This window comes from Psittacula echo (assembly GCF_963264785.1).
Source record: "Psittacula echo genome assembly, chromosome: 3".
Taxonomy (NCBI): Eukaryota; Metazoa; Chordata; class Aves; order Psittaciformes; family Psittacidae; genus Psittacula; species Psittacula echo.
In genome coordinates this window covers 72,107,819-72,124,968 of record NC_137736.1, presented here as the reverse complement: position 1 = coordinate 72,124,968, position 17,150 = coordinate 72,107,819, and the positions used below count along the sequence as shown (strand labels likewise).

General features: G+C 44.6%; 1 protein-coding gene across 1 annotated transcript in view; it reads left to right on the top strand.

Annotated features, from left to right (window-relative positions):
- Window positions 1–1,046: 1,046 nt before the first annotated feature.
- Window positions 1,047–17,150, top strand: part of CLYBL (citramalyl-CoA lyase) — a gene marked incomplete at both ends in the record, with an annotated part of 168,442 nt that continues 152,338 nt past the window's right edge. Inside the window, one exon of the mRNA XM_080612030.1 lies at window positions 1,047–1,111. Within this exon, the coding sequence (XP_080468156.1) occupies window positions 1,047–1,111 (65 nt within the window). The remainder of the gene's footprint in view (window positions 1,112–17,150) is intronic.

The following is a 17,150-nucleotide window of genomic DNA, read 5'->3' as shown; positions in this document are numbered from 1 at the left end:
GAACAAAACATCCTCAAGTCTAGCTTTGTACTGGTGGGAAAATCAGCAGAATCTCTGCTACATTTTCAGGTCCCTTTCCTTCTAAATTTAATTTCCTTCCTGTCCCCTCCCTTGATACTTCGGAGAATCACAGAATCAACCAGGTTGGAAAAGTCCTTTGAGATCATCAAGTCCAACTGTTACCCCAGCACTGCCAAGTCCAGCACTAAACCATGTCACTGAGGGCCTCATCTACGTGGTTTTGAACTGTTCCAGGGACCGTGATTCCACCCTGGGCAGCCTGTTCCAATGCCTGACCACCCTCTCTGTGAAGAATTTTTCCAATCCAAATCCAATCTAAACCTCCCTTGGTGCAGCTTGAGGCCATTTCCTCTTGTCCTGTCAATTGTTACTTGGGAGAAGAGACCGACCCTTACCTCACTACGACCTTCTTTCAGGTACTTATAGAGAGCAAATGTTACCTTTAGTCTTGGCTCTTTATCCTCTGCAAGAATGAACTATTTCCACTTGTGGCCGTTATTCCCACATTGAGACATGCAGAGCGGGCACATCCCAGCCAAAACTGACCCCTGGCGTCAGAGGCAACGGTGCCAAACGCCTCGCAAGCCACCACAAAGCTTCAGCCAGCACCACCACACACACACCCCAACTGTGCCGCGGTGTACCGAGGCCTGCTCCAGCACCCGGCTGGATGACGGTGCCCTACCACAACGGCTGTACCGGCACAGCCACCGCTGCCCGAGGGCGGGAACGGGCTCCACCGGCAGCTGTGGTTTTGCCCGGGGAGCAGCTGACCCCCTCACACACCACCCCGGAAGGCAGCGCGGCCCGGCCCGGCCCGCCCCGCTGCTGCTGCCGGGGCAGACCCGACCGCCAGAGCCCAACGGCCGCTAACGGCTCTGCGCTGACGCCCGGCTCCGCCCCGCCCGCGGCCGCCTCGGGCACGTGGGGGGCGTGGCGCGGGTCACCAATCAGCAGCGCGGGGCGGGGCACGCCGCGACCGCAGCCAATGGGCGTTGTGTGGAGGCGGTGCCGAGGCGGTGATGATGGCGGCGGCGGCGGCGGCGTGGGCCTGCCTGCGGGCTGGGCTGCGCCGGGGGAGGTGCAGACTGTGAGTGACGCGCGCCGCGCGCGGGGGGCGGGACAACGGACCCCAGCGGACCCCAGGCACCGCGCCGCCGCCTGGCAGCCGCCGCGGGGGGGGTCTCACCTTAACAGCCCCCAGCCTCGGCTGTGGGCCCGCCGCTGTTCGGCGGGAGGGGGGCAGGGGGCAGCGGGGCCGTGGCGGAGCCGGGTCCGCCTGCTGGGGCCGCGGCCGGGAGAAGCCACTTGACCCTGGCTCTGCCGCTGGCGTGGCCGGGCAGCAGCCCGGGGAGCCTCTGGTGGGCGAGCCTGTGCTCCCCAGGCTCGAGCGGCCGCCTGCCGCACCTCGGTGCCTCCCCGTGAGGGGACCTGTAAGGCACGTCCCTCAGGCACAAGCAGTGTGAAAATAGAACTAAGTTTCTTCCAGTTACCACGAAATTGGGCTCTCTCGGGGGCCTGGTTTGGTGCAGCTCGGGCTGGATCGGTACCGTTGGGTCCCCTCCTTTCAAGGGAACACCGTGTTGTCTCCTCCATTGACAAATCATCCTTGATAGAGCTGAGCACAGGTCGTGATCTGAGCAGAGTGGGGTTGTCGGCAGCCCCGTCAGCACCCCTCATCCCAGATTTGGGGGGGCCCTTGGTCCAGAGGTGTGACATGTTCCTTTTTCTCTGCCACAGCAGTGGCTGGACGAGGGAAGATTATACAGGTGATTTATGTGCACTTGTGAAGGGACCAAGGTCACAGGGCACTTCCCCACAGCTGGTCAGGTAGCTGTCAGGGCATGGACTTTGGGCAGGGTGCTCAGAAAAGCTCCACTGTAAATACGTGGTCCCCATGCAGGTCGGTTTGCAGAATCAGGCCCTGAGTGACATACACTGTATAAGACGAGAGCTCCACCACACCTTTCTCCTGGAGATCTGTGTGGTTCTAATGTCCAGCTTTCTGCCTGCAGGTGTGTGCCTGCATATTACCTTCTGCCCAAGGGACTGATTCTTGGGTCTGTGCTGATTTAAGGGACGTTTCCAACAGCAGTTCTAGAGGGAGAACAGATATTTTAATATTGCTATTAGGCAGGAAACCAACTGTTACTTTGGTTTAATCTTTAAAGCTTTAAATTCTTGTAGTCTCTGCTGAGACCATGATACTGTAAATATTTTATAGTTGAGTAACAAAAAAGTAGCAGTATGTAATAGCTGTAACATAGATGTTACTGTGAGCATGCAATATTGATGCTGGTGTTCTTGGGGAACCTTGAGGACAGCTGGACTGCTTTGTGCTGTGCTAGAGGCAGTGTGAAGAGCCCATAAAATCCATGTCAGCCTTTCTTGCCCACAGTAATGCTGTCCTGCATAGCACCCAGGGTCATTTTTCCAGCCTACCTCTGTCAGCTTACTTTCACAGCCTGTTTCTGGAGAAGATGCATGTGTGTACAAGCCTTTTTCTTTCTTTCCTTCTCCTGCCCCATTATTGGAGAAGAATCATCAATGCTGTGCCTTGCTGTTTCAGGTCATGTGCAATTTTGAGTACTAATACTGTGGGGAGGAGCCTGCACAGTGTAAGGGCAATCAGATGATCACATTGTGTCTGCATAGCACCCGTTCAGGGCTGGGAGGAGAGGCTGACCACAAGCCCATGGTGAGGCTGCTCTCCTCCAGCCGTGGTCAGAAAGGACTTCCTTGGCTGGTGCTGCTGTGGGATGGGATGTAGATACCAAGTACCAGCGCCTTCTCACATGACTCCCAGGAGATGTGGCGGCCTCCCTGCAGTGAGAATTGCCTAGCCCTGCTCATCAGTGCTGCTGTGGAGCCTGAGAAGCCAGCACTCAGGTGGAGACCAGAGAATCTGTGACGTCTAACCAGTCAGAGACCTGAGCGGGATGAGGCATGAGGAATCCTTGCTCACCTTTGAGCTGGGCAGCTGTGTGCCGTGCAGAGAGAAAATACAGGGATGACTTCAAATGCCAACAGTCGATGCACATGGTTAGATTTCATTAGCAGCTCCGTGGTCTTCAGCAGGAGTCCACTGGGTCCGAACCATAGTCCCTGGGTCCCACGGTGTTCATTGACACACTGTTGGGCTGGGACCTGGATTACAGCAGGTACCACTGAAGCAGTGTGGCTGCCTTCCCAGCTGCCACCACCCTCTCTTCATGTGGATGTTGCTGCCCCAGCAAAGCCACTGGGAAGTGCTGCCATGAGAATGTGGATGGAGCATTTGTGTCATTAGCAGGCAGGTGAAACCTACTGCACCCAGCACTGGTTTTGCTTATTTGTGATGTTCCAGAGCTTTTGAGCTCTCCCTGCCTCCTGTGTACGAGAGGGGTTTTTATGTGTATTTATTTCCACAGCATATTCCAGACACATCTATACCTACATGCCCATGCTAAGTCAATCAAAAGTTGCACCGTTAAGCTCACATCTTGGTGGAGCACTGCTGAGTATGGAATACACCATGTGGGCATGTGGAGTATGGTGTGCCAAAGGTGCAGACATCAGAACAGCTGCTGGGAAAAAAGGAGTCTGAGAAGGGTAATGATCCTGTGTCAGGTCTTGTTCAGGGACTGCATCTATGTCATCTAAAATTTCTAGCATTGGGAGTTTGTCCTCTCCAGTTGCCATCTTCCCTCCCAGGAATCCATCACTTCTCTCTCTTGTGTTTCATACTCCCAAATTTGTGTCTACTTGGCAGATTAGTGGCGGTGTTGTTTTTCATGGATTGGACACTGGAGGGTGCTAATGCAGTGAGAGCTGAAACTGTTCTAGCGAATTAAAGGTTTCCCCTTTGTTAGTTGGGAAATAGTTTTATTCTTTGTTGCAGCGTTTAAATGGAAAGACATGAATCATGGCCTTTACCAGCAGCTGATCTTGCTCGGCATGTGTGGAGCTGTAACCAAGAATATCAATAAAGTGTTAAGTCTGTGAGGGATTTCTTTCCTGAACCTCTATCGAAAAAATCACTCATTCTATGTTCTACACATTTTTAAGTGTATCTTTTGAGATTATGGCCTCGGGGTGAAAGTGTGACTTTCTAGTGATAAAAACACTCTATCTGGCAGAACTGTTGAGCCATATCTGCAGAATCTGCTTTTCTACAAGGTCACTTTGTTTCACCTAAATTAATGTTGTGTTGCTGGCAAGCTGAGAACCTGATAGCGGCTCACTTCGGGGCGGGAGGTGACATCTTGAACACCCTGCTCCAGTCACTGGTGTTGCAATCCTTTCTCTGGGGATGGACCTAGTGGAGCTCCAGTTTACCTTGTAACCACATTACCAGGCCACGCATGAGGGAATGTGCAGGATGGGGCCTTTCATCAGCCATCGCCACTAGGTCAGGTGAAGCACATTGCAAAGCTGAGCCTTAGCTCTGGTGTTCACTCATGCATTTTTGGCAGGTTGGAGTTACATTGGGAGGTCTTATGCCAAAGAAGATGTTACCTGTCCATGCTGCTCCAGCTTTCTGGTGAACTGGGTTTCTGCTCTCCTCTGCCCTTGGCAGAAAGACATCAGCTCCCTGCTGCACGCTCTGGCAGCTCCATGCTCGGCATTAAGCACTGTGAAACTACTGCCTGAGCCAGTTCCGATCCTGGCAGCAGCAGAGGTATGATGCTGGCTAATTAATGCTAATGAGGAGCAGGGTGCAAATCTAAGTGTGTCCAGCTAATCAGCACTGGCACCCTAACTTGTCTGCTTAAAGCTAACACAGTTCTGTGACCTGTGGTCACCTCTCTGGTCACGAGGGGTGGTTCTCCCCCTTTACACCCATTCTCGTGAAACCCCACCTCCAGTGCTGCATTCAGCTCTGGGGCCCCAACACAAGAGCGACATGGACCTGTTGGAAAGAGTACAGAGGAGGGCCATGAAGATGCTCTGAGGGCTGGAGCACCTCTCCTATGAAGACAGGTTGAGAGAGCTGGGCTTGTTCAGCCTGGAGACAAGAAAGCTCAGGGGAGACCATACAGCAGTCTTCCAGTATGTAAAGGGGGCCTACAAGAAATCTGAAGAGGGACTTCTTTGTAAGAGCAAGTAGTAACAGGACAAGGAGTAACGGCTTTAAGCTTAAAGAGGAAAGATTTAGGTTAGATATGAGGAAGAAATTCCTCCCTGTGAGGGTGGTGAGGCGCTGGCACAGGTTGCCCAGAGAAGCTGTGGCTGCCCCATCCCTGGCAGTGTTCAAGGCCAGGTTGGCTGGGGCTTTGAGCATCCTGGTCTAGTGGAAGGTGTCCCTGCCCATGGGGTTGGAACTGGATGATCTTTGAGATCTCTTCTAACCCAAACCATTCTGTGGACAGTCCTGCCCAGTCCTGTACCTGTCTTTGCGGACCTGTTAGCTAAATGAAAGCCACTATTCAAGAAATGCATAAGTAAAATGGAATTGTGTGCAAATACACTTTCCTTAGAAGTCTTTCTTATTCAGTACATGTGGTTATTGAGTTGCTTCTCTCTCTCATTCCCCTTTATAAATGAATTGGGCAGTCCCCTTCTGGAAAATGTTGTGACCTTACTGTATTATGTTGGTCAGGTTTTGTTCTTTCCTAGGTGTTGCAGTTTAACAACATGGCTGATTTGATTTTTCTTTCTATTAAAAATGCCCATCATTTTTCTCCAGATTCTGCCTTGAACTGAAGATGTATATGAACATGGAGAAAGAGCCCATGGATAAGAAAACCAAAATCCCCTGCTGTCCTGTTATGGTACTAGTTGTGACCTGCTGTTCATCTTGCAAATAGATGCACAGCCAGTTTCACAGCAAAGTTACTTGGCTGTTTATCAGAAGCAGCAGAAAGGTATCCAGCTGAAAGTTTACACTTCTTTCGCAAAAAGAGTTCTAGTAGCTTACAAGAATAGGGTTATGAGGGGAGGTGAGCAGAAAAGCTTTTTAAAATCGTTGTAGTAAGTAGCAGTACTGAAGACAGTCTGCTTAAGAGGCAATAATGTAGTCTAAGCACAGAAAAAAGAACTGGTTGACAGTGTATTTGTCTCGTTAAGCAGCTTTTCAGAGAACTATCTTCCATCGCACCTCCGTGCTTATGAGCAGAGAGCCAGGGTACACCCCTGGTATGTAACCGAGAACCAACATGCTGTGATATCTGAAGGATTTGCGGTTGCACATTTTCTGTGGGTGGTGTCCTAACTTATTCCAGGAGATCTTCTTCTGGGGGAAAGGAGTTTCATGGACCTTCCACCAAACCTCCTTGATAGCACTGAGTTTAAATGATACCAGCTGCAGGATGCTGCTGTCTTGAGGCCTGAGGCTACCCCTGCTCTGTGGCCCTGCATGGGGAAGGAGGGTGCTGATTCTCTTTGGGGATGCTCCGCCTTCCAGCATTGAGCCTTCTCGTGCGTGTGCAGTATTTCTCGGCTATTCATATAGGTTGGGTGAATGGAGTCCCTGGGACTTTCGCACCTTTTGGGGAGAACAGGCTGCTGTACTTGAAGTCTTTTCTTTTAAGAGCCTTTCCAACAGGTAAAAGCCCCTTGATGCTGAGAGCTTTGTAGAGTTTCTGCTGATGGACACCAGTGCGGTATGTCCTCATGTCCTCTGCACATCAGGTGGGCTCCTGGTGGTGGGCTCTCCTGGACCCCTTTCTCACACCTCCCTGAGCTCTAAGCCCCCTCATTTGGAAAGGGGAAATACTCGGTTTGCCCTTATTCTGTCAGCCAGGCTGTGCATGGAGGTGTTTCTCCAGCTGCTGCCCTTTTCACGCTTCCCTCTCCCATCCCATGAGGCCGTGGAGCATAGCAGGTCTGCAGAACTTTGACTATGAGTGGATCTGGAGGTCAGCCGTGTGGTTACTGAGCCCCTGCGTGTTCAACAAGTCCCCTTCATAACTTTTCGCTTGTTTTCTCATTGGTGCTGTGTTTACTTCTCAAGTCTCCCTGTGCTTTTTAAATCTCCTGTCATCATTGGCGTAAAGAAGATTTTCCTGTCCCTGTAAACCGGCATCGCTGTGGCTGCCTGCCTTGTCTTGTCCAGCCCTTTGTGGGCCAAGATTGACGAGTTTTCATGGGCTGAGTGGCCAAACCCTCTTTCTTCCCTGCCGTTTTAATTAAAAATGGTTGGCATCAGGGGCTCTGCAGTGATGAAAGGGAAATGATGAAACTTTGAAGAATTTGGGGCATAAAGTTGATCTCTAAATTTTAATGTACTCATTGCACTTAAACAGTTGATACATTTTATGATTGAGCTTTCAGGTGACCTAATTTCCCTTAGTACTGTACATTTAGCTTTATACATCTGCACCTAATTTGTAAAAAAGGACTTAATGAGAAACTTCAAACAGTTTAAATGTCAATTACAAAGAAAGCGAGGTTTTAAAGTTCCAGTAATCTGTCCATATTGGTCATCGAAACATGATCCCAGGTGGATGTTAATTCAAGACAGATGGCATTCCAAAGGCACAATTACAAAGAGCTTATATATTTTCAACACTAACAAGCTGTCACGCTATGTTGTAGCTACACTTCCAATACTGTATAAGCACAATTGCTGCTTTATCTGCTGCGGACTCGGTCATAAAGGGGTTTGATTCCCCACTCTTGATATTGTCTGTGGGATTCTGGGTGGGGAACTGGAGAGTGGGGTTAGTTAGTTAGTTGGTTAGTTAATTAGTTAGTTAGTTAGTGTGAATATCTTTCATTCGCTCAATCTGTGGGGTGGGGGGTGTGGGGGTGTGTTGGTTTTATGTTTGGGTTTTTTAAGTTGGTGAAATGCTCTTCAAAGAAAGGAGGGGAAATACTGAGTATGGGCATAACAAGACTAGCTCATTGCAGATATATTTCTGTTTCCTGGCAGCATTAATTAACTCTAGTTTTATCAGCTGCTGATTTATCAGCTGTGCTGATTTGTTAAAATCCCCAACATCCTGGATGTTTTCAGTTAAAAAGTCATCTGAAAGCTTTTGGAGTAACACACATGTTGCTTGGAAGACTGAAGTCCAAGGGACTGATAGTGACTTGACTTGTGGTGGTGCAAATGGGCTTTAACATGGCTGCAGCCAGGCAGCAGCTGTTCATGGGCAGTTTGAATTGTTTTTAGGTTTCTGAAAGTATTCTTAGGCCCAGAGCTGGAGGGGCTGGACAAAGCAGGGTCAAGGCAGGACTTCCATCAACATGTGATCTAGTTGAAAAAGTCCCTTCTTTTTGCGGGGGGTTTATTGTAAATGATCTTTAAAGGTCCCTTCCAATCCAAACCATCCCATGATTGTATGTGTTAGATGGCCAGGTTTGTTGTAGAAGGACGATGTTTGGTATCTGGTCAGTAGTTGAGTGGGTGGTGATCTGCGTAACTGAATGATGAAAGATAATTGGGCATAATTTCCACTGATTATTTGTTTGTTTCTTAAAATCAGGTCACAGAAATGCAAGACTCACTTGGCTGCGACTAGACAGTCATACATAGGCTTTAAAAATTCTTTGCTGCTAGAAGCAAGATTAATGATGCTCTCCAGGAAGGTTTTTAGGCTCTTATGGGCATGTGTATCCTCTAAAGAGGTACTAAGAATTACGAGCTTATATTTCTGCTGATTTATTTACCTTTCACTGGAAAGCGAAGAAGAAAGCAGAAGGGCTAAGATGCTTCATCCTTGGAAGGTGGGAATTAAGCGGTAAGTTTGTACTCTTTAATTTTTGTTATTCACTAATGAGTGTTGTAAATGTCGGTTTCTGAAAGCATCTTACCCAGCTTCCTCTTTCGAGATGCGAGTGCTATTTGAAATATGCAGCTTGCCAACAAGTGAATTGGACTCCTGAGCCATGCTTGAAACAAAATGCCAATTTTACCTACAGTTTTACTAGGTCTCCTGGTTTACACAGTGGCATTTGAATGGACTCTAGTAATTGTTTTTAGCAGGGAAAAAAAGATTTCAAACAAAAATGAGAAACACAACCCAAAGCTCATTAGTACTGTATTTGGCATGCCATGAATCTCTAAAACTGTATATAAATTCAGAAGTAATTTGTAACAAACAAATTCCTTTCTTTTTTAAAATACTTTCTTTTAAGTCTGTGTTTGGATTGCTGAGGTACAGTATGGTTTTCAATCAGTGGTTGTTATTACCAGAATAGGGGAGAAACCGATTTATGGTTTAAATAAACATTATGTATAATCCTTGAGTGTCAAATATACTTAAGGTGACAAGTGAATAAAATTAGGTGGAAACCAGAAGACACTAAAGAAATACTTAGATAGGAGGTTTTTAAGCCGGGGTTTTTTTTTCAACCTAAATTTGATGCTATTGTATGTTGCTCTCAAGTGGTTTCCCCTTGGATTTTCCCGGTGCTTATTGCAGTAACATACTGCACTCTTTTTATTTAGATCAGGCTTCACTTTGAGAGTTAACTAATTGTTCAAGTCCAAGTGGGAAACTTTCTTGCACCTGGAAAATTAGGGGAGCAAAAGATGTCCGCATCCTTTCCCTGGTGGTTCTTCACCTGCAAATTCGAACTGCAGTGGTAGTAAAAGTTTTGTGGACCTCATTTTATGTGAGATCATTAAGCGACAGGAGAATTCAGGACTAGCTGCCCTTCATAATTCAGGACACTGAAAGGTGCCATTTATAAGCTCAAAGTGCCTGCAGGAAGGCAAAACAGGCTTGTAAAACCCACACTCCAAACCCTGAAAGGGAACCGGTTTGTACTGCTGCTTGCAGCCTTGGAGTGGCAAAATTGGAAAGGTGGTAGGGATTTGGTTTAAGAAAATGAAAAAACACCTGCCTCTAGCAGTTAATGTAATAGCCTGGGTTTCACACTTCTTGTGTTGATGTCTCTTTTGTCCAAAAAACCCCTAAAACATCCCAGGCAATGATCCCAGTAAAAACCTGATCAGTTGTACTGCCCAGCTGTTGGGCTTATTATCTTTCCTACGATAGCCCACTGTTTTGCTGAGCTGCTAATTTGGCTATAAAATAAGTTCCTCCTGACTTTTTAATAATATTTTGCAAACAGTGACCTTTGCCATTTATGTGGGCCAGGCATTTTGTAGGGAGAGTTCTTGCTTCCTTATTGCTTGAGAAGGAGTAGCAGCATGCGCAACGCTTGAAATGAAGAGAGGCCTTCAACAAAGTGGGTGATATGCCAGCATACCCAGTCTTCATAAAACTGATTGTTACAGCTCTAAACCAGCAATGTGATCTGCTAAATTCATGATATACTGCAGCTTTATGGACCTAGAAAGCCTGAAAAGCACTAGAGTGGCAGCCCAAGGAAATGTTGAGTCCAGTGTTCATTCTTAAAGAAAGTACTGCTGTCCTTGAGTGCTTCAGCGCTAGCAATCATTTTTAAGCTTGTGACCAAAATGTAGCCATTGCTACCTGGAAATGAGGCATCCGTATCTGTAATCTTAAATGGCTGGGCCTGATCTCTTCTAGTCCAGCTAGCGTAAGCCATTGCCTCATTAACATGCCATGACTGAAGTTACTTGGGTGCCAGTTTGCAACAGCAGAGCCCAAATTCCAGTGAAGACAAGAGCCAACTGTACGCCAAGTCTTCTTGCAGCATCTTTGCTTTATTAATCTGCATTAGTTCAATACCTGTGTCTTTATGCACACCGATTTCAGCAGCAATTGGCTGTATGGCGTGGTATCCAAACTGTTGTCCCTCTGTATGTCAATCACATAGAAGCCAGAGAAGTGGCTGTGCTTCAGAAGTGTATTGATATTATTCAAGTTTCTGACACTGCTGTTGGTGACTCGATTGACGTGCTGAGGGCCCCAGATGCTGCACTGAGTTTAGTATGACTCCAGGGCCTTTGCAGAGTGGCCTGCGGGACTCAAACCTTTAAATCCACTATTAAAAGGCAGTTATGTGACTGTTTATGTTAGAGCCAGGTGCTTTTTGCCTGTGGACATGCTGTTACTTGACAGGTTTTTTTGGTTTTTTTTCTTTATGGTCAAAATGTGATAAACATACTCACATGAGTGCCTTGCTCTTTGCACATGGTCTGGCTGCCTTCAGCAACCACTCAGGTTTCTGCAGGAGGATGGAAGTTGGGACTTCTTAACTCTCTGTAGGGGTATGTCCATGGCAGCATTCCTGCTGCTTCAAGGACATATAATTTCTAGATGGCCTGTTGTCAATGTATTTTTAACTACTTTTTCTTTTTTGTAGTTTTTACGAATTAGAGAACTTAAATGAAGTGCATTTCTAGTTCTGGAGGGTTCACTTATTTAGGTTTTGTATATGAATGCATGCTTTGCAGGCTTATTGCATTAATCATTTGCTTATTTTTTGTTAAATCTGTAGCAATACTAAAGCACTGATGGTGCTTTGGGTTGGGTCAGTACCAAATAGTGACTTCAGCATACTGGAAGTGTAAAATCTGTTTTCTTACTATTTCTATGAGAAGTTGATAGATGTGAAAACCATTTAACAGTAGGGTTGGGGTTTTTTTCCCCCTTTCCTGTTAAACTAAGCTACTGAGGAAGTCTTCCTACTGCTACACGCTGCAATATGTCAGAAACACCGTTTTGTTACAGTTGCATCATTATCTAAAGGAAAAATTGAGTGTGGGTTTGAAGTCGACAAGTGATGAAAGTAGCCCTGAGGTTGTCAATTAGAAAGCCAAGGCCTGGAATTGATAAGTTAATGGCCAGTTCCCTTCACACTGCCTCGCTTTGCTGCCTGCTCCCACCTCACCCTGCAGCAGCTTTACTGCTCCAAACATAAAGAAAAGGCTCCTGTTGGTTTGTGTCCCATAATTTATCTCACTGATATGATTCACTTAAATTCTTGGCCAGTTGCAATGTTCTTAGTGTGGATAGGTAGTTAAGGAGAAATGAGATGCAGCAGATTGAAAACACGATCTTAAATGATGCCCTCCTTTTGTTTATTTTTAATTTGTTTATTTTTTGTTTAAATGTTGAACCATTAACAGAGTTTTCAGCCCATCCTCCTGCAGTACACATAGCAAATATAGCAGCAGTGCATAATTTAACTTCTACCGTATGTTGTTTGCAGGTTTTAAAACCTGAAATTTAATGGCAGCCAGTTGGAACCCATGTGTTCCTGTTAAAGGTGAAGGCCAACATGTGCGGTTTTTCCTGAAGGGAGATACTGGTTACCAAAGTTTATGATATAATGTAATATAATACATAGTGCTCCTATTTTGCTTGGGCAGCAGGGAACTAAATTTCTCTGAAGGAACACATGGGTTTAGATAAATAGGTAAATTATGGAAAATACTAGACAGGATTTATTCAGATTTTAATCATTCTTGTTGTTCTGCGTTGTGAGAACAACAGTAACCTTTTGAAAACAGCTTTAAAGTAATATTAGCAGTACGATGTAATTCAAACAGGCATTGTGCAAAGCAGAGCTCATAATTAATCTTAAGGTTTTGAAAACTTTATGTACAGTGTAAGTTTTTTAGGGCTTGTAAAATCTTGCAGATGGGCACCCCCCTCTGCAGCTTAAGGCTTTCTGCTCGTGGCACAGCTGCTTCAGTGACAATGGAAATGCAAGTTTTTCTCTCTACGTTGCCCTGTATCAGCCTAGAGCAGATGAACAGTGATCGTGAGTATGAGACGCCCGTTTAATTTCTAAGCACATTCCGGTTTTTGACCTTTCTGGTGATTCCATCGTAACCAGCAAACATCTGTTGAATAATTAAAAAATGGCACAATAAAATGAAACAGGGAGCTCAGAGCATGAGCTGCTGCTCTGGAGTCCCTCTCTCCTCCAACCAGACTTCAAAACATGAAGTAAATCTGATTCTAGCTTAATTCACAGGAAAAGAGATGCGACATTGTATGAAACAATACAGAGTTGGATGATGCTTTCTCCTGCTGTGCTAGCTTTGCCCAAGACTCATGCAGCAGGGCTTTTCTAGTGCTTCATCAGAGGTTCAGTGTAGAGCTAGTACGTGATTTTCCAAAAGCATGTTTTCCTTCTATGTCATACTTTAACTTACTTGTTGAAAGCAATGTCTCATAGTACCCATAAATAATGAGAATATACAATGACGTTTTTACTGAGAGGTTGTTTCTTTTCTCACACATTTGTGACTCTGTTTCTAGTGCTACAGGATAACCTCCTGTGATGGCCTGTTGCAAGAGAGTTTATCTCAAGATGAATAAGAGCATTGTATCTAGTTTAGCCTGACCTGCCCAGGTATCACACCTACCAGAAATCGTAATTCTGGGGTTTGCTCCTAAGTTGGTCCTTTCCTTGACCTGTTTTTGTCTTCTGTAGTTATTTTTGTGAATGAGGCTCTGAAAGTTAATGGTGTTGGGTTAGCAAAGCTTGTCTTCCAGGAGAATAGTCATCTCTTTCTGGACTTTCCTGCTCTTAACCTCTTTCATAAACTTTTACATACCTGTCAGCCAGTAGGGCTGTTGTGCAGGGTACAGTCGCATAATATATGGAAGCCAGTCAGCGAAATTTTGATGGAGCCAATTGCTGCTGTGCAAGAGGAAGACAAATGCCAAAATTCTCCACCTCTTTCAGTGAGTTGCTGCAGGATGATGGTCTCTGATCTTCTGGGTTTGGGCACGTTTTATCCCTCCCCTTTTGTTTTTGCTGCTGGCTAACTGCATTTTCTCACCCATGTCCTCTTTCAGTCTGACAGTCCCTTTCTTGCTGTGTGTTTCATTTGTCATGCCTTATGTACATCCACATCTTTCAATGTGAATGAACATTTAACTTACATGCTATCTGCTCACTGATTTATGCTAGTTAGCTCCACAGCACATAGAATCATAGAATAGTTAGGGTTGGAAAGGACCTTAAGATCATCTAGTTCCAACCCCCCATGCCACCTCACAGTGGTGCTAAACAGTGCTCATTTTAGGGTGAAGGCTATGATGCTCTACAGACAAGGTTACAGGTTGAATTGGTCTTTTTACCTTTTCCCTACCTAAGGAGGAAGGGTCTTATTTTAGAAGAAAAGGTTTCTTCCTTTCCAGTGAGGCTGGGTCCACATAAACCCTTCAACTCTCTAGCAATTTGGTTGCACTGGATTTCTTCTGTTTCAAAGTACAAAACCTCAGACCTGGTGTCAGAGCTTTTGGTGTTATAGAGCTTCCTAAGGCTAAAACTCAAAGGGGCTCCTTTCACCACGATTTACCTTTTCTGACAAATACAGCCTGAGCAGTGCTTCTTACTTACCACATGAGCATTCTCAAGCCTGAATCTCCTGCTCCACATTTATCTGTACTTAGAGGCATGCTGGAAAGATATGAAAATTACTTAACCAAAAAGTGTTATGGCATTTCCTATTTTCTTTTTTTTTTTTGTTCCAATATGGAATCTTAAAATAGGGAAACTCATTGTGTAGCTTCAGTGATTTGAAACATTTGGTATGGATAAAAACCTGTCTTGTACCCAAAGACATGTTCAGAGTGAGAAAGTTGACTTTGCATTTCCAGGTTTTTAATTTCTAAAATAAATTTGAAGTCCACTATTTTCTTTATGCAATTAAGATGGATTTCCTTTGAGTATATCAGAAATCATACAGAGTTCATTTAAGTCAACTTTATCTTTAAAGTCAGTATCATTATCTAAGACACATGCTATTAGCAGGTTGTTGTCCCGCAGGAACTCAGCACTGATGTTCCTTAACAAGATAAACCAGAAAATGAATATGCTATCAAAGGGCTGCAGTTCTTTCAGCAGCTGTAGGGTTTTTTTATTAGCTTGTTTGACCACTTATGCCTGGAAAATGATCTATTAACCTTAAAACACAACCAACAAATGGCAGAATCAAAAAAGGAATAATGAAGGCATGATGGTTTAGGGGTTTTTTTGTAATCTGTGACTGTAGAAAATCACATGTTCATTATGCAATGGGAATGGCAACATTAAATGTTTTTGAATCAAATATAAACTTGCTGCGGGAAACCAGTGATAGCTTTGGCCTTTCTGGTACTGTAGACCTCAAACCTGTCTGGAGGCCTTGACTTCAGAGACTGAAATATTCACCCCATCCCTGATGTGTCTGTTTCAGTGGATGCATCTGTGTGGAGAGAGTTGGCTGCAGGATGTCTTCGCTCCACAACCATGAAGGGAGTCAGTTTAGAAGGGAAAGACACTGAAGTTTTTTACCGTTTTAGACACTTCCAGTTTCTTTTTCAGGCCACTGTCTAGTTGGCCTGAAATCTGTCTTTGACAGGCCTGTCCTGCAACTGATAAAAGTATTTGTTTATTCATATCAAATATTTGAGAAGTGAGTCTTGCTGCTTTCTGCCGCTAGTAGTGGTGATGCTGGCACATTCCTCCATTAAAAAAAATAATTCTGAAATGCGAAGAGCTGAACCCTGACTCAATGAGATGGTAAAAACCTAGTGATGAAGAAATACATAACAAAAACAATTTTCAGAATTTATGTTGAGTGTATTTCTTCTTTAAAATGCATCAATTTCTTCTTTAAAATGCATCAATTAAAATTATACTAAGGCCTAAGCTTACTGCAATCTGCTTAAACCATAAAAAATAACAAACGAAATAGAAACAATACTTCCAGGTTGCTGGTCAGACCATTCAACTGATGAAAGTCACTGCCTAAATTCTCTAAACCCGAAGCCTTTGAAGTACTGAGTTGGCTTTTGAGATCAGTAGTCTCTTCTGCAAGTGCCAAGAGAATATTTTCTTCAATATATTCAATTAGCTCAGTTAAATGACTAATTTATTCAAACTTGACCAATTGGATGTTGAAAGACGCAGAAAAGCTTCTTCTCTACCAATCTGTGAACAAAAGCTAATTATGAGAGGATTAGGTTTGCAAATACTACACTATTGAAGGATATTATGACCAAATACTAGATCAGTGCTAATTTTAGGTAATACCAAGTTATTTTAATAGATTTAAATCAAATCCCAATTTTTAAATTGAATTTTTAAATCAAATCCCAATTTTTCTGTAAAAGTCTGGCCTCTTTAAGACAGTGCTGTGCAAGTGATGAACTATCTTGCTGCATTTTAAATTGCATTCCAGTTTCCATCCAAAGAAACATAAACCATAAGTAAACACAAAGGGATCAGCTAGTAAATAAGAATTGTGCCATACATGATTTTGTAACAAAACCAGTAAAATTAATCTGAAAAATATGCATAATGAGGTATAGAAAAGCTTAAATATATATCAGCAGAGCTACTCTGTCCTTCTGGCTAGCAATAAGAAGTGCCAAATTTAGTGTAAAAGCTATATTTAGTTACAAAGCAGCATACTTTAGTGGTTACAAACTGAGAATTAACCTTTCTCCAAGAAAATAACTGAAACGTTTAAATGGGAAAACAAGATTCAAATTAATTATTTAACTTGAGGTTTCCTGCTTGGTAGTTTAACTCGTTATTTTTAAATAAGCAGCTTAAAAGATTTCATCCTGCTGAAAGTCATTGATAACTGAGATGCCTACGTGTGAACATAAACATAAGTGCAAACGTGGCATAACGATCCAGAAATTCAGCCAAGAATGTGAAACGTGAAGATAAAATTTTCAGTCCTGCCCATAAACATTTGGTCAATGGGACACCCCACAATGAAATTTAATTACCTCTTCTGCTGATGGGATCACGAGAAAAACGTTGCTTCGGGCACCAGCACAATGAGATTGGGAGGACAGGATGGAGAGCATCTTGGTCATGGTGCCTTTGCTGCAAAGACACCGAGTCCTGATGCCATTGGTCCTTGGTGTCTCAGACTCGGACACCATCACGGTTCCCCTCCATCTGCTGGTCACATCAGAAGGTGTTCCTGTAAATGCCAATTCATTAACTTTCATCAAATTTCTTTGAAAAAAACCCACTACTTTCTGTTGCTGACTATCTAAAAGGTCAATTTTGCAGTGGTTAGGCTGCCCATTTTCTGTATCTGTTTCCCACAAGTAGAGTCCATGAACGGTGCTGATTTTCTAAGAGGTGGTCCTTCTCCTATCTCTTATTTGTCAGCACGGCTGGCTGGCTCTTCCTAACCTCCTAGCTGGGATAAATGACCAGGGCAATAGAAAGAAGTGCTTGGTGCAGTACTGCCAGACCAAGAAGGAGATCTCGGGGTGCTCCAGCACTGTGCTGTTTGTGCACCTGCTGCTGTGTGCCTGGCTTGGCCTTGCTGGGGAGCTCCTTTAGGTTTTAACCTG